The 21,589-nt window shown below is 52.9% G+C and overlaps 2 protein-coding genes across 6 annotated transcripts in view; both read left to right on the forward strand.

Annotated features, from left to right (window-relative positions):
- Positions 1 to 21,589, forward strand: part of BCDIN3D (BCDIN3 domain containing RNA methyltransferase) — a 119,922-nt gene that overhangs the window by 48,658 nt on the left and 49,675 nt on the right. The gene's annotated exons all lie outside the window — the stretch shown is intronic.
- Positions 1 to 21,589, forward strand: part of NCKAP5L (NCK associated protein 5 like) — a 73,814-nt gene that overhangs the window by 48,542 nt on the left and 3,683 nt on the right. For 2 of the 5 annotated variants that reach the window (XM_066257893.1, XM_066257892.1), the window contains exons 2-12: positions 7,011 to 7,072; positions 8,123 to 8,281; positions 9,770 to 9,838; positions 9,954 to 9,992; positions 11,100 to 11,219; positions 14,329 to 14,442; positions 15,431 to 18,060; positions 19,873 to 20,029; positions 20,312 to 20,393; positions 20,736 to 21,044; positions 21,122 to 21,264. In XM_066257893.1, coding sequence (XP_066113990.1) covers positions 8,159 to 8,281; positions 9,770 to 9,838; positions 9,954 to 9,992; positions 11,100 to 11,219; positions 14,329 to 14,442; positions 15,431 to 18,060; positions 19,873 to 20,029; positions 20,312 to 20,393; positions 20,736 to 21,044; positions 21,122 to 21,264 — 3,786 coding nt within the window. In that variant the 5' untranslated portion in view covers positions 7,011 to 7,072; positions 8,123 to 8,158. Of the gene's footprint in view, positions 1 to 7,010; positions 7,073 to 8,122; positions 8,282 to 9,769; positions 9,839 to 9,953; positions 9,993 to 11,099; positions 11,220 to 14,328; positions 14,443 to 15,430; positions 18,061 to 19,872; positions 20,030 to 20,311; positions 20,394 to 20,735; positions 21,045 to 21,121; positions 21,265 to 21,446; positions 21,581 to 21,589 lie in introns of those variants that run through there. The other 3 variants (XM_066257894.1, XM_066257897.1, XM_066257896.1) reach the window with 2 other exon arrangements.

A 21,589-nucleotide genomic window follows, 5' to 3' on the forward strand; every position in this document is an offset into this window, starting at 1 on the left:
TCTGTCCCTGTCTATCCCTCTCCTGACTCTCTCTCTGTCTCTGTAAAAAAATAAATAAATAATTAAAAAAAATTTTTTTAATTAAAAAAAAAAAGAAAGAAAATAGTTTTGATCCTATGGACTCCTTGAAAGAGCGTCAGTAACCCTGGACCATACTTTGAGAACCACTGTTCTAGAAAAACTTCCACTTGGCATGAAGGAACTTGTGCCTAAGAGGTTGTGTGATTTGCCTGAAGTCACACAGCAAGTAAATTGCAGTGTTGGGACTAGACTTTAAATCTTCTGCCTTCTGGCATGAGGCTTTTTTCAGTGCCCTTGGCTGGGCTAGAATGGGCCCCACTGGACTTTTGGGAATGGGGCCCAGGCTTCTTGGCTGCAGAGCCCCTGGCATGTGGCCCTATAAATAAACCCATTGTGTCTGTGTCAGAGCCCCTTCCCTTTCCCCAATCCCAGCAGCTGCTTTTTTGTTGCTGGCTTATGCTGTGGACGGGGAACATGAGGGATCTCCTCTCTCTCCCGGGGAGGAGAGATAAACCTCTGGGCTTCTAACATGACTGACTGCCCTTCCTCCTGCCCTGCCTTGAAGGTTAGGTGACTGATCCCACTGGCCGTTCAAAAAACCCACATCATAGTATGGAGGTTCTTAGAGGGACTGTGAAGAGGAAGTTAGAGGGGAGATGCAGGGGCCCCTTCTCCATGGACACATGCCTCTCAGAAGGGCTATTGTGTCTTAGAGCCAGTTGTCAGGAGGAGGGAAGGAAATTCTTCTCTGCCCTCTTTCCCACAGAGGGGAGCAGACCATTTGGAATTTTTTAGGGCTAAAAGATGCTTTGGGCCAGAGATTAGGTGGCCACATTCAGGCCATGAGTGCCCTGGGGCCTCTGGCCTTATAGCCCTCCCTACACCCCAAGGCAGCCAGGGCTGATCCTGACTGGGAGGCAGTGTTTGCTGTGGGTGCAGAAGTTGCTGTTTACAAGTGGATTCTTGGGTGTGACAGGGATTCCAGAAAGCAGCTGGGGATGTGGGGGTGGAGCAGAGGGGGGAACTGTTGCTGTTTCTTTTGGGTTCTTTTTTTTCCCTTTTAATGACTTTTTTTTTTAATTATTTTTTATTATTTAGAAATTAAATTTAATGTGGTGACATTGGTCAATAAAATACATAGGTTTCAGGTAAACATCTCTATAGCATTTGAACTGATGATTGCTTTGTGGGTTTCTGATGATTCTGTTATTAAAAGTGAGCCTCTCCATCTCAGCCTTCCTGCAGCTGCCCACCCCTCCCCCGCCTCCTGGTCCCAGGAGAACGCCCTTGGGAACTCTGGCGGAACAGCTGGTGAGTGAGGGGCTCATCAGGGCCCCCAGGCCTTGGTGAAGGGCCCAGTTTAGGGAGCATGGAGGACAGGCTTGCTGCCACCTGTGTGGCCCCTTCGTCCCAGGCCTGGCTTGAACTCGGCCTATGCCCTGGTAGGGGTAGTAGGGGCTGCAGACCAGACTCCTTTGACCTAGCTACCTGAAAGGCTAGGATAGATCTCTTTTGAGGCCCTGGAAACCCCTGTGACCTCCTGGGTTTTTTTTGTTTTTTTTTTTTACCTCCTGGCTTTAAAGGGGTAGTAGTAGGTACTAGGGCAGTGACTGACCAGGCTGAAGAGATAGTGGTCAGCCACCTTGGCCAAGGGCAGCAAACATCTCCCCCAAAGTGAGGCTGAGTCACAGCCATTGGGCTGAGCCAGCGCATCCCCAGGCCAGGATGACCCCTCTCCCCTCCACCCAAGCAGCTGTTCCCCTTTCCCTGTCCCTAGCTACTTGCAAACTGTTCCCACCCCCTACTCCCAGGACTAGCCAGAAAGGCTTTGCTCTTCCTCCCTTCCTCTCCCTCTCTCTTCTCAGCCCTGAGGTCACGTCCCTCTGAATCAGGCCTTTATGGGAGGTGAAGCTGCTGGTTGGTTGGTGGCTGGTTGGTTGGCAGTTCTGGCGGGAGAAACCAGCAGTTCAAGTTGGGGCTTCCACCCCCTGCAGTCATCCCTACCCAGCCCAGCTGGCCTCATGTGTTCCAGACCCAACATCCAACACCCAGGATGTATTGTGGGACCACCGGAAGAATGTTTGAAACCAGGGCTATCCTGAAAAATGCAGGCTGGGAGTTTTCCCAGCCCAGGTCAGACTGAATAAGAATCTGTGAGTAGTGGTGGGCCTGGGGGAAGGAGGAAGCCCCTGGGGCAAGGGACACCCAGCAGGGACAACCACTGAGGAATTGACCTTGGTTGGTTTTTCCTCAGGAGATTTAGGCAGAAAACCCAGACTTGGAAGAACCTCATTAGGCTGATTGGGAGCTAGTGGTGATAGTATCTCTCTGGACTTGAACATTCCCCAGAGGAGTGTAAAGATGCAGGAAGTTTTCCTAACACCATAGAAATCTTGAACTCAAATTCTGGTCTGACTCATAGCGCGTGCCCTTCCCCACCACCAAGTTCAAATGCAGGCTTCTCTCTATGACTCTTCACCCTGACCAGAAGCTTCCTGCCTTCTCCTTGTGACCCTGAAGTCACAGAGAAGGCCTCTTCTCTTGAGTTGGCCAGACCACCTTGGCCAAAGACAGCAAACATCGCTTCCTGCAGCCGACATCTCTGGAGCCTCTTCTCGCTAGACCCAGCCAGGGATATGGAGACACACATGGCAGAGTTTTTGCTCTTGGGTGGCTTATCACTTGGAGAGTATGCCCTAGGTCACAGTGGGACTCAGGCCTCCCTGCACTGAGACCCACCGGGCCAAGATTAGAGGGTGGATGATTGGTTCTGTGCCATGTGTGGGTCTCTGCCCTCTTTGACACATATAACACCACATGTACATGACCCACAGCCAGTTCTCACATTTGGAGCCTCAAGTTTAACCTAGATGCCTTGATTGATTGACTGGTTGGTTGGTTGGTTGATTCGCTGTCTGTGTACATAAGCACTTTATTCTCCAGAGTGACATATGCTAAGGTAGGTTGGTCTTGGGCCAATGTCCTCATGTACAGAACTGAAAAAAGTGGGTCTCTGAGAAGTTTGATTTGCCTTGATGTGGAAAGGGAGAGGGAACCTGACCTGTGGTAGCGCAGCGGATAAAGTGTCAACCTGACACTGAGGTCTTTGGTTCAAAACCCTGGGCTTACCCAATCAAGGCACATATGGGAGTTTTATGCTTCCTGCTCCTCCCCCCTTATCTCTCTTTCTCCTCTCTAAAATGAATAAAGTCTTTTAAAAAAAGAAAAAGAGCACCTGACCAGGCGGTGGCGCAGTGGATAGAGCGTTGGACTGGGATGCGGAAGACCCAGGTTCAAGACCCCGAGGTCGCCAGCTTGAGTGCGGGCTAATCTGGTTTGAGCAAAAAGCCCACCAGCTTGAACCCAAGGTCGCTGGCTCCAGCAAGGGGTTACTCGGTCTGCTGAAGGCCCGCAGTCAAGGCACATAAGAGAAAGCAATCAATGAACAACTAAGGTGTTGCAACGCGCAATGAAAAACTAATGATTGATGCTTCTCATCTCTCCGTTCCTATCTGTCTGTCCCTGCCTATCCCTCTCTCTGACTCACTCTCTGTCTCTGTAATAAATAAATAAATAAATAAATATTTAAAAAAAAAAAAAGAAAAGAAAAAGAGCCTGACCAGGCGGTGGCGCAGTGAATAGAGCGTCAGACTGGGATGCCGAGGACCCAGGTTCGAGACCCCAAGGTCGCCAGCTTGAGCACGGGCTCATCTGGTTTGAGCAAAGCTCACCAGCTTGAACCCAAGGTCGCTGGCTCAAGCAAGGGGTTACTAGGTCTGCTGAAGGCCCGCAGTTAAGGCACATATGAGAAAGCAATCAATGAACAACTAAGGTGTTGCAACAAAAAACTGATGATTGATGCTTCTCATCTCTCTTCGTTCCTGCCTGTCTGTTCCTATCTAACCCTCTCTCTGACACTGTCTCTGTCTCTGTAAAAAAAGAAAAAGAAAAAGAAAGGGAGATGAGGAAGATGGAAATGGACATTACAAACTGGGATGTGTTCGATCCTGTGCTGGTTCCAGTCTGGAATGTAGGGAGATAAGGCAGCTCTCAAGATGGTCACATCTAGACAGGGGATGCCTGTAGGCTTGGAGTGCCTTCTTTACCACGTCATCCCACTGGGCAGCTGATATCTCCCAAGCCCAGGCAGGAACTCCTGGTGCAGGCAGGCTTACTCCAACCCTCATCCTTTTTACCAGCTCTGCATGTTCTGGGTCCATGGGAACAGAACTGTGGTGGCTCAGTGCTATAGCTTCCTCATCGTCATCCTCACTTTCGACTGCTAGGTCTAGCAAATGAAGCCCAGGGATGTCCACCACTACATCTTTTCCATCCCCCACTGGTGCCGGCTCCACCTCTGGTTCAGGGGCTGTTAGCAGAAGCCAGCTGGGCCTTTACTGGCTTCGTCCTCTTCGTCAGGCTCCTCGCTGCCCCAGTCCCCAGTGCCTTCTGTAGTTCCTCAGTCTGATCAGGGAAGATACACTCAGGGCCCCTGTGTCTCCCCTTAGTACTACTGCTACTGAGGGAGGGGCTGCTCAGAGCTTGAGGCCGAACCCTGTTTTTATTTTTTGGGGGAAAAGACATTCTAAACCACTTTCACTCTTAATTTGGTTTTTGTTAAGAACATAAGACTTGAGCTTTCCACAGTTTGAGCTTTATTCCTTCCTTGCCTCTGGACACTGCCCTATTCATTCCACTCCCATCCTTCACCCTCCAGCTTTGTTTTTCACACTCCCCAGCACTGTCCCAACACCTCTATTCCCAGGGAGTGACCACTGGGGAAATAAATGCGGAGGGGATTGAGGGAAATCTAGTGACTGTGGTGGCAGGTCTCTCCTAGAGCAGGGCCGGGGAGCCTCCAGTGGCCGCCAGTGGATGAGAGCCCAGACACGTGCATGGTGGGGTGGAACTGGCCCAAAGGAAGAAGTAACCCAAGGCCATTTTTGGTTTTAACCCTTGGTTGTGTATGTGGGAAGGAGGATATTTCCTGAGTTTTTTATTTTATTTTATTTTTTTAGTATTTTTCTGAATACTAAAAGCCAGAAACGGGGAGGCAGACAGACTCCCGCATGCGCCCGACCGGGATTCACCTGGCACGCCCACCAGGGGGCGATGCTCTGCCCATCCAGGGCGTGGCTCTGTTGCCAACTTTGCTCCAATGGAGCCTTGGCTGTGGGAGGGGAAAAGGGAGACAGAGAGGAAGGAGAGGGGGAGGGGTGGAGAAGCAGATGGACGCTTCTCCTGTGTGCCCTGACCGGGAATCAAATCTGGGACTCCTGCACGCCAAGCCGAGGCTCTACCACTGAGCCAACTGGCCAGGGCCAGTTTTTTAAATTTTTTTCTGAGCCTGTCCGTTTCTAAATATATTGAACATCATAATGTTATAAGCAAATGAAGTTATAGTAGATACATTTATATGATGTTAAAATAACAGAGGACTGTTAACCAATATCACCCTAATAAATTCAATTAAAAATAAAAGAAAAAATAATAACAGAGGACTTCAGATTGTGGAAGAGTGTTAAAAAGAAATACTACAGCCTGACCTGTGGTGGCGCAGTGGATAAAGCGTCGACCTGGAAATGCTGAGGTCGCCGGTTCGAAACCCTGGGCTTGCCTGGTCAAGGCACATATGGGAGTTGATGCTTCCAGCTCCTCCCCACCTTCTCTCCTCTCTTTCTCCCTCTCTGTCTCTCTCTCTCCCTTTCTCTCTCCTCTCTAAAATAAATAAATAAAATTAAAAATAAAAATTAAAAAAAATAAAAAAAATAAAAAAAAGAAATACTACAGTTTTTCCTTTTCTTCTAGTTTTCAGGAGCCTACTTCCCACTCAGGAAGAAGTGTTCTCCTATTTGCTGTTAGCCAGGCAGAGAAGAGTAAAGGCTGGGCGGGGGCTGGAGAGCTGGCAGAGGGGGAGCCCCTAAGGGCAGGGCCTCTCAGATCTTCAGGTGCCCCTAAGTTGCACCCCAAGGTGAGGAGCCTGTGACTCAGGGTCTGCCTACCTGGGTATAGACCGGAAACGGAGGAATGTCGCAGCAGGCTTCATTGCAGGACTTTGCACTGTGCCTGCGTCAGGATGTAATAACACGAAAAGCCTCCACTTACTGAGTTCATGCATGGCACTCTATATGCATGATCTCGTTTCATCTTCCAAGAACCCCTTCTGCCTAGTATTCTTATCTGCATTGTACAGGTGAGGAAACAGATATTGTAGAGTCGGGATTCTAACCCAGATATCTGTTTAACTGCACTATAATCCAGGAGTGCTGGGACTGTACAGAGCTTAATGAATATAAGGAGTTTACAGTACAGCTTGTGTACAGAGCAGCCCCGGGGTGTGTGTGTGAAAGCCAAGCCTGTCCAGTGTGCTTTGTGAACCAGCCATATGGTATGGGCTGCATCTTTTGCCTCCAGAGCCTGCTTCCTCCCCAGGCTGGTGCTCCCCTGACAAGGTTGGTAGGAGAGTCAAATGTATTGGTGCATGAGAAAGTGGAAGCACGTGGGATACACTCAGTGTATGCAAGTATAACTTCCTGTTCCTTGGTTTCCTTATCTCAATATAGGTTTTGGTAATAGCATTTAACTCCCCCTGTGGTGATGAGGATTAAAGAAGACTTAGGTTGTGGAGGGGCCATAAAGCACCATGTGTTGCTGTTCATTTCTATCTGGTATCTGACTGATTCCTGGCTGAGAGCTGGGATCTTTGCACTTGCTCTTCCTCTACCCAGAATGCTTTTTCTATCCCAGGATTTCATCTGGACTTCATTCAGGTCTCTGATTAACTGTCACCTCTCAGTGCTTCACCAGGACCCAGCGTATGTTCCTTGGTTTATCTGTGTGTTTTCTGCCTCCCCCAGTAGAATGGAAGCTAAAGTCAGGGCTTTCACTGGCTTGCTCACCGCTGTAGCCCAACGCCTAGCACATAGCAAAAGCCCGATAAGTGCTCATGGAATGCATGACCGACATCATCTCCCTCTGTTTCTCCACAGGCAAGGTGACCATTCTGGCTGTTGGAGTGAGTGTGCCAGCCTGGCTGAGGCGGCTGACACAGGTGAGGGGCCCTGGGGCCTTGTATGCTGGTGATGGGACTGGAGGAGGAGGCCTGGGACAGAGAGTGCCCCCTGTGCCCCACCGTGGAGGATGGAGGAGAGAGCATTCAGTGCCTGATTGATGAGCTGCTGAGTTCCTCTCTTCCTTGGTCCCAAAGTGCTAAGCTCCTTTTGTGCGGGCTTCAATGGGGCAGAAAGGCAAGTAGTTGGTTGTGGACCGGGGCCTCCACCCTTTTACATTAGGAAGGGTTTCCCATCCACTGGAAATTTCCACAATATTTGTGCAGAAGAAGGAAATGAGTGCTTTCCTCTGGCAGAGAAATTGAAACTCAAATGGAAGATGAAACCTACTCAGTACAGCCAGTAACCATGGCAATGGTGGGGTTGGGTGAGGGGGTCACACGCACAGTTCAGGTTAGAAGCCTGGCTGGGTTGTGTTCAGGCAGTGGCAGATGAGTCTATTGAGTGATCAGTCTGTCTCTTACCACCAGGTCTTACACCAGGAAGTGTAAGCCCGGGCAGTGAAGTGAATATAGTGTCCCTGCCCTCATGGAATTGTCAGTCTGGGGGAGGCAGGTACAGGTCCTGACTGGACATGGGTTGGGAGCCCTGAAGAATGAATAGGAAGGAGCTGGCGAAATGGAAAGTGGGAGACAGGGCCAAGACTCCTGCAGAGGACCAGCGTGCAACAAGAGACGCGTCGCTGGGCCTCGTGGGAGTAAGGATCCTTGCAAGTTTCAGGGCACCTCCCAGTTGCCCAGGAAGATACAGTGTGCCAGTTAAGGGCCAATCTCAGCGGAGAATTCAAGTTTCTCATCTGGCCAGTGTCTATGTGACCTGTTACAGGGCAAGTGCAGTTACAAAACAATGGTTTTATTCTTAAGATGGGAAGAATGTCTTTGTCTGTCCTTTGACCGGGAGAGACTTAGCCTGACCCTGAGTTGTTACAGTGTCCATGGCCAATTGGTCCCATTGAGCTACAGTCCGAGAATACTGACAAGTTTTGTCTTTGTCCTCTTCTCCTCCTCACTTCCTCCGGGGCCCTGGAGTAGCCTGCCCGGACTTCTCTCACTTGTTCCCAGGGCTTGATGTCAGAGGCCATGGACCAGCCGGCTGCGAGTCCTGAAAACCTGAGGCCAGGAGAGGGTGGTGATGGCAGCATGGAGCCGGGTACCTGCCAGGAGCTTCTGCACCGATTGCGGGAGCTGGAGGTAGGGCAGGGGCAAGGTGGGGCATCGGGGATGCCCTTTCCTGTAAGCTTGATGTAGGTGTTTTGGGTGTGGTAGACCTTCCTCTCTGCCCCCTTCGCTAGGTTGGAGTGGAAATGTACATCTCTCAGCAGATCTCATCTGAGGAGCCTTCTCCTTGCTCTTAGCTCTCTGGGCATGGTGCCAGCTCAGGGACAAGAGGCATGCAAGGAGCAGGGCTGTCCTGACCCCTAAATGTCTCCCTTCTTTACCCCTCTTCTCCCCCACTTTCATGCCCCAACTGGCTCTAAGAAAGGGGTGGTTACAAAGGCCATAGGAAAAAGGGTTTAGATGACCTGGCACTGAGGAGTTGAGCAACAAGGACATGGTTCCTTAGATGTCACATTCTTTTTTTTTTTTTTTTTTTTTTTTTTTTTTTTTATTCATTTTTAGAGAGGAGAGAGAGAGGGAGAGAGAGAGACAGAGAGAGAGAAGGGGGGAGGAGCAGGAAGCATCAACTCCCATATGTGCCTTGACCAGGCAAGCCCAGGGTTTCGAACCGGTAACCTCAGCATTCCAGGTCAACGCTTTATCCACTGCGCCACCACAGGTCAGGCAAATGTCACATTCTTAAGACCCTGCCCTCCTCCCTCCAGCAGCCCTCTCCCAGGGAAATAAGGTTTACTCTTGGCACCCCCCACTTTAGGTCCTCCAGGCCACTCTGTCTCCCCAGCCCCTGCAACCTCACTGACTAAGGTTGAAGTTTACAAAAAACCAGACATCTGGGCTGTGTTCTTTTATTTATTTGTTTATTTATGTATTTATTTATTTTTAGGATTTTATTTCTTGATTTTACAGAGAGGACAGAGAAGGGAGAGGGAGTGAGAGGTATCAACTAATAGTTGCTTCACTTTAGTTGTTCATTGATTGCTTTTTGCATGTTTTTTGACCAGGCAAGCCCAGGGCTTCGAACTGCAGGCTGAGCTCTACCCTTTTTTTTTTTTTTTTTACAGAGACAGAGTCAGAGTGAGGGAGAGACAGGGACAGACAGACAGGAACGGAGAGATGAGAAGCATCAATCATTAGTTTTCCATTGCACATTGCAACACCTTAGTTGTTCATTGATTGCTTTCTCACATGTGCCTTGACTGTGGGCCTTCAGCAGACCGAGTAACCCCTTGCTTGAGCCAGCGACCTTGGGTCCAAGCTGGTGAGCTTTTGCTCAAACCAGATTAGCCCGCGCTCAAGCTGGCGACTTCGGGGTCTGGAACCTGGGTCCTCGGCATCCCAGTCTGATGCTCTATCCACTGCGCCACCGCCTGGTCAGGCTGAGCTCTGCCCTCTTAATGCCCATTTCTATAGGCCTCCTCATGGCAGAGTCCAACCAGAACCAAGAGCTGGGCAGGGATGTAGTTAGTAGACTCCTTGCCTCCTCCCCTTCCCCAGAAGGAATTATCCCTGAGGGAAGAATGATCCCATAGCCTCTTTTTTGTGCTCTTACTAAACCTGCAGGCAGAGAACTCAGCACTTGCCCAGGCCAATGAAAACCAGCGGGAGACCTATGAGCGCTGTCTGGACGAGGTCTGTGGGGTCTGCGGTGGGACTGATGCTGGGCGGGTTGGGGGAGTATAACTTGTCTCCTCCAGACAGAGGCTGGGTCAGCTGACAGCTCTGCTTTGGGGTTTTCTGTCCTCAGGTTGCCAATCATGTGGTGCAGGCGCTGCTGAACCAAAAGGTAAGTGGTCATGGGAGACATTCTCACCCCTAAGCCAGCATCCCTGGGGGAGGCCCTGGATACCACAGGGGAGGTCCTTCCTGGGGACCCCTGAGCCTGGTTTGATAGGTGGTAATGTCTTATTGGCCCAATCATTCCCCCACACCTCCACACCTTCCCCCTGCTTCCTCACTTCAGACAGGGCTGCACTGTTCTACCTGGAGGTATGGATGGGATAGATAAGGCCAGATCTCTTGAGTTATAAGAACTGATTTGGGGTTGAATCCTTCCCTTATCCTGGCCCCAGCTCATTTCTCCAGGTTGTAATGGCCCTGAAAGCAATGTTGATGTGAGCATAAGGTGGCATCTAAATACTTGCACAAGTACTATGGATAACTTATTTGTTTTTTAATTTCATTTATTGCCTGACCAGTGTTGGTGCAGTGGATAGAGCTTGACCTGGGACATGAGGATCCAGGTTCAAAACCCTGAAGGTTTGAGTGAGGGCTCATCCGGCTTGAGCATGGGATCATAGACATGATCACATGGTTGCTGGCTTGAGCCCAAAGGCTGCTGGCTTGAAGCCTAGGGTCACTGGAAAGATTTTATTTATTGATTTTACAGAGTTGGAATGGGGGTGCAAGAAGTATCAACTCATAGTTGCCTCACCCTAGTTATTCATTGGTTGCTTCTCATATGTGCCTTGACCCAGCAAGCCCAAGGTTTCAAACCAGCAACCTCAGCATCCCAGGTCGATGTTTTGTCTACTGTGCCAGCATAGGACAGGCCTGTGGGTAACTTCTTGACATATGGTCCACTCTGTATGGACCTTTCTGTGGTATGTGGTTTCTAAGAGGTAGGGCGTTGACTCCAGGATTGGGGAAGTTACCAATGGGAATGGGATTTTCCTTCCACCAGGAGTGGTTAACTTTAGAGAATTTCCCATCCCCTGAAGATCTGATAGCTGTAAATATAGACAGGCTCAGTGCCCTCACAGGAGATTGCAGGAGAAGGGCATGCTCAGTAGGAGTGCCCACTGTTCTGATGAAGTGGACTGTGCGTGCTCATGCTGCTCCGCCCCACCCCACCATGGTCTCCTGCTTTCCCCCTGCCCCCTGGGTATGACAGGACCTTCGCGAGGAGTGCATCAAGCTGAAGAAGAGGGTGTTTGACCTGGAACGGCAGAACCAGATGCTGAGCGCCCTGTTTCAGCAGAAACTCCAGCTCACGACAGGCTCCCTCCCTCAGGTGGGTATAAGCCATTCTCCTTCTCTCATCGCACCAGTTTCCTTCTTCCCCCAGCCCCATCATTATCACCACTCCTTTTTTCCCAAATATCTACAGAAGCCAGCTGTCCAGCCGTTCCCCTTCATTCTGGGGGCAGTCCGTGCAGGGAAGGCTTGCCTAACCTAATAGATCTGAGCCGTAGGTGGGGTGAAAACTCCAGGTCCTCTCAAGCTGGGCTGTCCCGCACCTTGCAAGTGCTCCCCTCCCAGTTGCATGGGAATCCTGCTTGTTGAAAGAGAAGGTTCTAGCTTGCTCTCACCCTGTGTGGGGAATGGGTGGAGGCTGAAAATGTAATTATTTCACACTCCCAAGGGTCCCCTTTGGCCACTGCACTGCCTCTTCCTAGCCAGAGTCAAGGGTGGGACCAGGTGGAAGGCACCCAGTGCTTGGTGTCACCAAGAGGTCAGGAATGGCACTTGACCAGATAATTCTGTATGTGTGCGTGTTGCATACAGGGTGGGGCAAAAAAGAAGGCTTAATAAGAGTTGTGAGTGCAAGAAACACAGACATTATTCTTATATTATTATTTATTATAGTATTGTTTTTTTGTTGTTGTTTTTTATTCATTTTTAGAGAGGACAGAGAGAGGGAGAGAGAGACAGAGAGGGGGAGAGAGGAGAGAGAGAAGGGGGGAGGAGCTGGAGGCATCAACTCCCATATGTGCCTTGACCAGGCAAGCCCAGGGTTTTGAACCGGCTACCTCAGCATTTCCAGGTCGATGCTTTATCCACTGTGCCACCACAGGTCAGGCCAATTATAGTACTGTTTTTTGTATGAACAACTGTAAACCTACTTTTGTCCCACCCTGTATGCTCACCTTCTGACTCAGGCATGGCCCTGGACCCCGGTACCTGCTTCTAGCCCTGACATCTGCCTTAGCCAGGAAAAGCAGGAGCCAACTAGGAGTGAATGCTGGTCTCAGTTATGTCATTTGGGATCATTCTATCAGGAGGCCTCAAGGATAGGGTGAGAAATGGGGGTGGGAGGATCAGTAGTAGCTCCAAGTACCCGAGGTGAACAGCAGGCTCTGAAGTCAGCCGGCACACCCCTCACCCCACCTCCGACTTTGACAGGAAGAGATGGGCCAGGCAGCTCTTGGCTCCCAGACCCTGAGCAGGATGCCCTCAGCTCCCTGGGAAGCCTGACCCTTGGCAGAGGAAGCCTGTTGTCACTATGGCCCCTCTAGAGCCCCTGCCCACCAGCCTGGCACAGAGCTGGCTGAATCGGCAGCAAGGACCGTGCAGCCCCCGCCCCACGCTGGCGCTCACCCTGCTACAGGTCCACCCTGGAGTTCCCAGAGGTCGGACCGCACTGGCCGATCTCTCCTCATCCGTACCCTTCTCAGTAACTGGTGATAAAAGAGGTGTGGGTCATTCTTACATTGTTTCTCTTTTCCTTAAATGAATTCTGGGATTTGAATTTGGGATTTTGAAATGAATTTTGGGATTTGAGGCAATAGATGTATCTTTCCCAGAGGTAACATGACATCATGGAAAGAGCATGAACCTTGGCCTCAGATAAACTTGGACTGTCTTCCTAACTTAGCTAATTTGTGACCTTGGGCAAATTATATAATCTTACAAACCACAATTTTTCCTTATAGATGGGGATAAGGATACCTATATTGCAGAGTGTTGTGAGGATTAAGTGAGATAATATATGGAGCTGGGCCCATAGCAGATAGCCAATATTTGGCAGCTGTTTATCATTATTAATGTTATTCCCAAGTTGTGCTTTGCTAGGATGAAAGCTCCATTGAGGAAATGCTAATTAAGCTCTTACTGTGAGAATGCCTTTGCCAACACACATGGAACTGGGCAGGGCTGTGGCCTGTGCAGAGTGAACGTAGCCCCTGCAGACTGGGGCTGCGGAAGCTAAGGCAGGTCTGCAGAGAGCGGTAGTACAAAGCAGAGTGTGGCAGTACTGTCCAAGAGCCAGAGGGAGGGGAGACCGTCACAGATGGCTGGAGACGGTTCCCTTAATGAGGTGAGTTGGACCTGGGCCATGATGGATGGGGGATTCTAAAAGAGTGGAGTAGGGGATAGTGAAAAGGGAATCCCTGCGGAAGGAAGAGAGGGAAGCCTAGGGAGCAGCAAGCTGTTCGGCGAGGCTAGAACAAAGGGTGTGTGAAGGCGCAGTGAGGAAGACGGAGCTGGAGACGGCATCAGGGAAGAACAGGCCGGCCGGGCCTGCAATGCCAGCAGAGGAATTCAGACTTGTCTTCAGTGGGGAGGCATAGGAGGCTTTGACAAAAAGATGCTTTGTGGGGGGGGGGGGGGAGAGATGCTTTAGGCTACCTTCTACAGTGGAGATCGAAAAGCCACCCAGGTCCTAGAGAAAGAGATGCTGAGTAGCCAGAGGTGTGAGGATCTGGGCTGAAGGAGCAGCTGCATGTGGGCAGAGGGGAGGCAGAGAGACACTATGGATCCAAGATTTAAAAGCTACGGAGAATGAGAGACAGGGAAGAGTTAAAGTTGACAGGTATCTTGTTGAGATGCCTAAGCGAAGGAAGTAACATTCACAGGGTCTGAGAGAGAAGTGATCCGTGATCCATGATCCCCAGAGTACAAATTTCTGAAACCCATTAGAGGAGACAGAAGTGATCATTCCCACCACCATCTTTTCTGAGACCCAGTAATGAGTGTCTCTCCCCTTAGTCTCAGCCTGTGCTGCTGGGGTCACGAGTAGTCAGAACAAGAAGGGGCCTCGCTGCTCACCCCCTCTGTAATCGGGGCAGAGGCCCTGAAGAAAAGCAGAGCGGTCCTGGAGCTGCAGAGGCCCCTAGGGTAGGCCTGCCATTGTCCTTCAACCTAGGACCCTCCCTCTTTCTCTAAAGCCCCCAGACCAGTCTCACCTGTGTGCCACCTGGCCATATACTTCTTCAGTCTGCTGTGCTGTGGTCTCCCAGGGCTCCTCTGCCCACGTGGTGGGGATAGTGGTGACAGCATACCTCGGGCCAGGAGATGTCCCTGAAGGAGCAATGGTTTCCTACCCCAGGATGACAAGACCTAGTTCATGAGGGAGTAGGGACCTGGGACAGCACCTGTGCTAATTCTCCTTCTCTCTGCAGATTCCACTCACCCCGCTCCAGCCACCATCTGAGCCACCAGCCTCCCCCTCCCTGAGCTCCACTGAGGGACTGGCCACCTCGCTGCCTCTGGGGCACTTTGCTGCACAGAGAGAGGTAGGAGGTATAGGCACAGTGGTCTGGCTCTGCTGGCTATGGGCTTGTCAGTTGCCTCCATTGCTGTCTCCTAAGTCCCAGGGGGTACACAGATCCTTGTCCAGGCTGGGTCTGAGCCCTCAGCCATCACCTCATACCAAGAAAAACAGACCCCATTTTTCTTGCCAGTATTGTGATTGCACTGGCCTTGAAAGCGAATGTGTTAATATTGCAGTAAGAGTGATAGCTCCCTCTCTGCCAGGCATTGTGCTGAACACCTGGATCTCAGCTGTCTTATTTTATGAGGTTAAACATAATTACCATCCATTTTACAGATGATACAATGAAGCTTAGAGATTCAGTTACTTGCCAAATACTAGTTAATAATTAAATAGTAGATGTGGTACTTGAACCTACATAGTCTGGTTCCAGAGCCCATGGTGTAAACCACAATGTCACACTGGCCTGGCCTGGGTGCAAGAAGAGGCCACACAAAAGCCAGGAAGAGCTTGCAGTAGTCAGTCGTTCCTAGTCCCTTCTCCATGGAGAAGGCAGCTGTCTGAGCCAAGAAGGCCTAGGCTTACCTGCAGTGACTGACTTAAGACTTGGTCACATCACATCCCCTTCTAGAGTCTCTGTGTTCTTTCTGGAGCCTAAAAAATCTAAAAAATGAACAGGCCTCCCTGCCCTGGGCAGGCAGAGCTGTACGTGTTGTGGGTAGCCAGCCCTGCCCATGCAAGTAGCAGTGGTAAGTGTGGGTGACTGGGGCTGGGATAACTAGGAAGGGAGGTGGAGTGCCCACCCAACGCCCGTCGTGCAGGGAAAAAGAGTTGGACCAACCAGGGCTCAGTGACCCTTGAGGAGCGTGAGCCATCATATCCCAGAAGCAGTCGATCCCTTTCGGGGACACAGACAAAACCAGGCCAGCTCTGCTCCTGGCATACTGAGGTTCTGTGCAGCTCAGGTCCTGGGTCTGCACATGGTCTCCTCATGCTGTTTCTCCCCCAAGGTGTGCTGGGAGCAACAACTGCGGCCAGGAGGCCCAGGACCCCCGGTCACCCCACCCTCCGCGCTGGATGCCCTGTCCCCATTCCTTCGAAAGAAAGCCCAGATCCTGGAGGTGCTGAGAGCCCTAGAAGAAACTGACCCCTTGCTTCTCTGCTCACCTGCCACACCATGGCGACCTCCAAGCGAGCGTCCTGGCTCCCCCGAGCCCATCAATGGCGAGCTGTGCGGCCCACCCCAGCCTGAACCCTCACCCTGGGCCCCCTACCTGCTACTAGGCCCTGGTGGCCTAGGAGGCCTGCTACACTGGGAGCACCTCTTGGGGAACCCTAGGGAGGGAGAGGGTGCTGGGCGGCCCTGGGGCCCTCGTAGAGGCTCCCCCAAGGCCCCTGGTGCCGTCTCTGGCCTGCCCTGTGCCCCAGGGAGCAGCTCCTCCTCCTCTTCTGATGAGGCAGGGGACCCCAATGAGGCACCCAGCCCTGACACCCTGCTCGGGGCCCTGGCCCACAAACAGTTGAACCTAGGCCAGCTCCTTGAGGACACCGAGTCTTACCTACAGGCCTTCCTGGCCGGGGCTGCTGGACCACTCAATGGGGACCACCCCAGTCCTGGGCAGCCATCCTCCCCAGACCAGGAGCCCCTACAACTGTCCAAGTCCAAAGGCCTGCCCAAGTCAGCTTGGGGTGGGGGCACCCCAGAGGCTCATGGGCCGGGCTTTGGTGCTACCTCAGAGGGCCAGGAGCCCCTCCCGTTCCTCAGCATGTTCATTGGTGCGGGGGATACCCCCCTGGGCTCACGACTTGGCCACCCCCACTCCTCATCTCAGGTGAAAAGCAAGCTCCAAATTGGCCCTTCTTCTCCTGGGGAAGCCCAGGGACCCCTTCTGCCCTCTCCAGCCAGAGGTCTCAAGTTTCTAAAGCTGCCTTCAGCCTCAGAGAAGGTCCCCAGCCCAGGAGGCCCCCAGCTCAGCCCTCAGTTCCCCCGGAACTCACGAATCCCCTGCCGGAACAGTGGCTCAGATGGCAGCCCCTCCCCGCTGCTGGCCCGAAAGGGTTTGGGTGGAGGAGAGCTGTCTCCAGAAGGGGCACAGGGCCTGCCCACCAGCCCTTCACCCTGCTCCACAGCCCTGGACTCTGCACAGCTCCGACCTCCCCAGCCAGCCTTGTCCACCACACTGTCCCCTGGATCGGCGGTGTCTCCCTGCTACGAGAACATCCTGGACCTTTCTCGGAGCACCTTTAGGGGGCCTTCTCCAGAGCCACCTCCATCCCCATTGCAGGTGCCCACCTACCCACAGCTAGCTCTAGAAATACAACAGGCCTCTGAGGTCCTCAGAAGCCCTGGAGCACCCCCTAGCCCTTGCCTCCCAGAATCCTGCCCCTGTGGGAGCCCCCAGGAGAAGAGTTTGGACAAGGCAGTCTTGGAGTCTCCCCATCCTGGCCGCAGGACCCCTGGCAGCTCAGCAAAGAAGCCCAGCCAGGGTGCAGGGCGGCGACTTGGAGATTCTGGCTACACACCTCTGCGGGACAGACTAGCAGCCTTGGGGAAACTGAAGACTGGCCCCGATGGGCCCCACGGCCCAGAGAAGAACGGGGTGCTAACCAGACCTTGTGCCGAGAAGGAGCGGGGAGCAGGAAGGTTAGGGGAGAGCACTGGACACATGGCTATCTCCAGCCCCAGGCCCCTTGAGCAGCTAGAAGCCAAGGGAGCCCTGCGGGGGACAGTGGCTTTGGGCACAAGCAGCCTGAAGCAGCAGGATCCCACTCTCCTCAGTGACCCTGGGGCCCGAGTCTACTCCTCCCACTCCATGGGGGCCCGGGTGGACTTGGAGCCTGTCTCACCAAGGAGCTGCCTCACCAAAGTGGAGCTGGCCAAGAGTCGGCTGGCAGGAGCCCTGTGCCCCCAGGTACCCCGCACCCCTGTCAAAGTGCCAACCTCAGCCCCCAGCCTGGGCAAGCCCAATAAGAGCCCCCACGGCAGCCCAACAAAGCTACCTTCCAAGTCACCTACCAAGGTGGTGCCTCGACCTGTGGCCCCACCAGCCACCAGGGAGCCCCCCAAGTCTGACAAGGGGAAGGGCCCACCTTGGACAGACTGTGGACCCGCTATGGCGCAGCCCACACCCTCTGCACCTGGCCCCGCTGATCCAAGCCAAGTTCCTGAGGGGCGTGCCCCACACTCAGCCATTGAGGAGAAGGTGATGAAGGGCATCGAGGAGAACGTGCTGCGGCTCCAGGTCCAGGAGCGGGCACCGGGCGCCGAGGCCAAGCACCGAAACACCAGTAGCATTGCCAGCTGGTTTGGCCTGAAGAAGAGCAAGCTGCCAGCACTGAACCGCCGCACAGAGGCCACCAAGAGCAAGGAGGGGGCCAGCAGGGGCTCCCCACTCCGTAAGGAGGCCAAGGTGGAATCCCGGAAGCTGGAGGCAGAGAGCCTCAACATCTCCAAACTGATGGCTAAGGCGGAAGATTTGCGCCGGGCGCTAGAGGAGGAGAAGGCCTACCTGAGCAGCAGGGCCCGGCCACGGCCCGGGACAGCAGTGTCAGGGCCCGGTGCAGGGCTGGGGCAGGGCCAGGGCCAGCTGACTGGCATGTACCAGGGTGCAGACACCTTCATGCAGCAGCTGCTCAACAGGTAAGGACCTTGGACTACTCAGCAGGTGGTTGTTGACTTGGGACTGTCTGGCCTAGAAGCTTACGCTTTACAGAGGTCAAAAGGGGTTAGAGATCCAGCAACATGGCACCAAAGTATCTGGGGGTTAGTGGCCTGACTAATAGGAAAGTTGGGGAGCCTGTCCAGGTGGTGGCTCAGTGGATACAATGTTGGACTGGGACGCGGAGGACCTAGATTCAAAACCCCGAGGACACCAGCTTGAGTGCGGGCTCGTCGGTTTGAGCAAGGCTCACCAACTTGATTGAGCCCAAGATTGCTGGCTTGAACAAGGGGTCACTAGGTCTGCTGAAGCCCCCCTGGTCTAGGCACATATGAGAAAGCAATCAATGAACAACTAAGGAGTTGCAATGAAGAATTGATGCTTCTCATCTCTCTTCCTTCTGGTCTGTCTGTCCCTATCAGTCCCTCTCTCTGTGTCTCTCTGTCTCTGTCACAAAAAAAGAGGAAAGGTGGGGAGATTTGTGCCCAGTTCCCCTCCTCTCTGGTTCTCTGACATTGGACTTGCTGAGACCCTTTCTCATTTGGGAAGAGAGGTTTTATCCAGTATCAGATGAAGTAGCCTACCTAAGTGCCTGCACACAGTAGTCAAGGGAATGCTATTTCCGAACCATGGCCTGATGAAGGTCTTACTCTGGGGGCTTCCCATATAGACCAGTGGTAGTCAACCTGGTCCCTACCGCCCACTAGTGGGCGTTCCAGCTTTTACGGTGGGCGGTAGTGGAGCAACCAAAGTATAAATAAAAAGATTTAATTATAGTAAGTTGTTTTATAAAGATTTACTCTGCCAAACTTAGCGAAAATCTGACATAAAGTACTTGGTAAGTAATTATTATTATATCCTTTAACTTGCTGTAACTCTGCTTTGTAAATTTTATAAAGTAAAGTTACTTCCCTACTTTATAAATCACCATTACTATGGAACTGGTGGGCGGTTAGAAAATTTTACTACTAACAGAGATACAAAAGTGGGCGGTAGGTATAAAAAGGTTGACTACCCATCCTCTAGAACAGTGGTCCCCAACCCCGGGCCGCGGACCAGTACCGGTCCACAAAGAATAAATAACTTACATTATTTCCGTTTTATTTGTATTTAAGTCTGAACAATGTTTTATTTTTTAAAAATGACCAGATTTCCTCTGTTACATGCGTCTCAGGCTCACTCTTGACGCTTGTCTTGGTCACGTGATACATTTATCCGTCCCACCCTAAAGGTCAGTCCATGAAAATATTTTCTGACATTAAACTGGTCCGTGGCCCACAAAAGGTTGGAGACCACTGCTCTAGAACAAGGAGAGTCTCCTTTCCATCTTGCCCTTTGGCACCTGCTGTGGACCCAGCACTGGGAGTAATGGTTCAGGGAAGAGGCCTCCCCACCTTGCAGTTGCTCTGTCTGAGTCAGGTTAAAGCAGAATGTCTGCAGGAACTGGGCCCCCGGTAAGGTGATTGGAACAGCAAGTGCACTCTCAGGCCAAGTATGTTGTTTGTAGACCAGGATGTGACCAGGTCTGCCTTTTACCTGCCAACATTTTCGCATGGTCTCTAGGTTTGACTCTGGATAATAGCCTTGGGAGCGTTCTCCTATCTACCCTGCGCCTGCTCTTCCTCTATGGTTTCCCCTAGAGTATCTGACTGTTTCCAGTGTCAGAAGGGGTTAGGGACAACCACCCGGGTTATGGTCCCCTTTTCCAGGTGCAGAGAGGGGGTGCCTTACTAGGCCCACACCATAGGTGGGAGCAAGGCCTCCCTCATCTCCTTCTGCACTACTATTCCTAGGGTGGATGGCAAGGAGCTGCCACCCAAGAGCTGGAGGGAGCCCAAACCCGAGTATGGTGACTTTCAGCCAGTGTCCTCTGACTCCAAGAACCCCTGGCCAGCCGCAGGGCCCCGAAATGGCCTGGTGGGCCCTCTTCAGGGCTGTGGAAAAGGGAAGGTAAGTTCTTGGGGCAAGGGACGGGTAGAGGGCTGGTCCCTTGGTCCTGCCAGATCTCTTGCACCTGGAGGGCTCCCCTCTCTGAGGCCTGGAAGCTGCTGGATGCACTTCCGGTCTGGGAGTGGGGGGGTGTAATGGGGGAGCTGGGAAGAAGAGAGGTTTTCCTGAGGGCTGGCAGGCTGTGGTCACTAAGATCCATACTCCAGAGGTCCTAATGATGAGGTTTGGGGCAGGGTTTGGGGTGAGGGAGAAATGGGCTCAGAGGCCTCCTGTTTCCCATAGCCAAGCAGCGAGCCAGAGAGGCAGGAAGAGATGCCCTCAGAGGACAGCCTGGCCGAGCCAGTGCCCACCTCACACTTCACAGGTCAGCAGGGTCAAGGGCCCAGGACGGGACCGGCTCCTCACTTGCTGCTTACTTTACTGTTTCCTGTCACTGCAGCAGGTGTCCAGCCATGAGTGCCATTTTGGTGCCAATCACCAGGTGGGCACTGAGGCTGCACAGTACATCCCTGCCCTCAGGGTACCAGCCCATCTTCCCCAAGCCTAAGGGAGGTGGGATGGGGTAGGCAGGGACTACTGAGCCTGTAGGGCCTGGAGGAGTCCGGGCCAGGGGCGGAGCCTGGGCGGGGGCAGGAAGCTAGAAGAAGAAGACAGTGTATGAGCCACTTACAGCTTCACATTCGTGACTTACCCTCCCCTCCCCCAGCCTGTGGCTCCTTGACTCGAACCCTGGACAGTGGCATTGGGACCTTCCCACCTCCAGACCATAGCAGCTGTGGGACCCCCAGCAAGAATCCTCCCAAGACCAAGCCACCACGGCTGGAGCCCCCACCCGGGGGGACCCCAACTCGGCCACCACCCCTTACCAAAGTTCCCCGCCGCGCCCACACACTGGAGCGTGAGGTGCCAGGCATAGAGGAGCTGCTGGTGAGCGGGCGGCACCCCAGCATGCCAGCCTTTCCCGCGCTGCTCAGTGCTGCTCCAGGCCACCGGGACCATCAGACCTGTCCTGACGGTGAGTGTCCTGGCAGGGGGCGGGCTTCCCCTAGGGCTTCACCAACCACCATCTACCTTCCCCTTGTCACCACATAGATCCTTGTGAAGACCCAGGACCTCCCCCTCCTGTCCAGCTGGCCAAAAACTGGACCTTCCCCAACGCCAGGGCAGCTGGTGGCTCTAGTGACCCTTTCCTGTGCCCACCCCGACAATTGGAGGGGCTGCCCAGGACCCCAATGGTAAGCAGGACTGAAGGGGAAACGGAGTAGGACTAAAGATGGGGGAATAAGAAGGGGAGACCAATTTCTCCAGTGAGGTACAGCCCTGTCCCAGAGGGGGATTGGTGGGAGAGCCCCTTGGGTGCCCCTCTGGGAATCCCCTCTTTCATCCCTCTTGAGGAAAAGGGTCTCGCCCTCTGCAGAACCTTGGTGGGACTGTGCTGTCATCTCTCCAGCCTGCCTCTGGGTGCAGCCGCCTAGGTGGGCCCCCGCCTGAGGCAGAGCCCAGGGCCGTTCAGGCTGGGCTGGGAGGCTAGAGGGGCCTCCTGAGCTCCCCTCCTTTCCC

The sequence above is a fragment of the Saccopteryx bilineata genome, chromosome 2 (assembly GCF_036850765.1).
Source record: "Saccopteryx bilineata isolate mSacBil1 chromosome 2, mSacBil1_pri_phased_curated, whole genome shotgun sequence".
Taxonomy (NCBI): Eukaryota; Metazoa; Chordata; class Mammalia; order Chiroptera; family Emballonuridae; genus Saccopteryx; species Saccopteryx bilineata.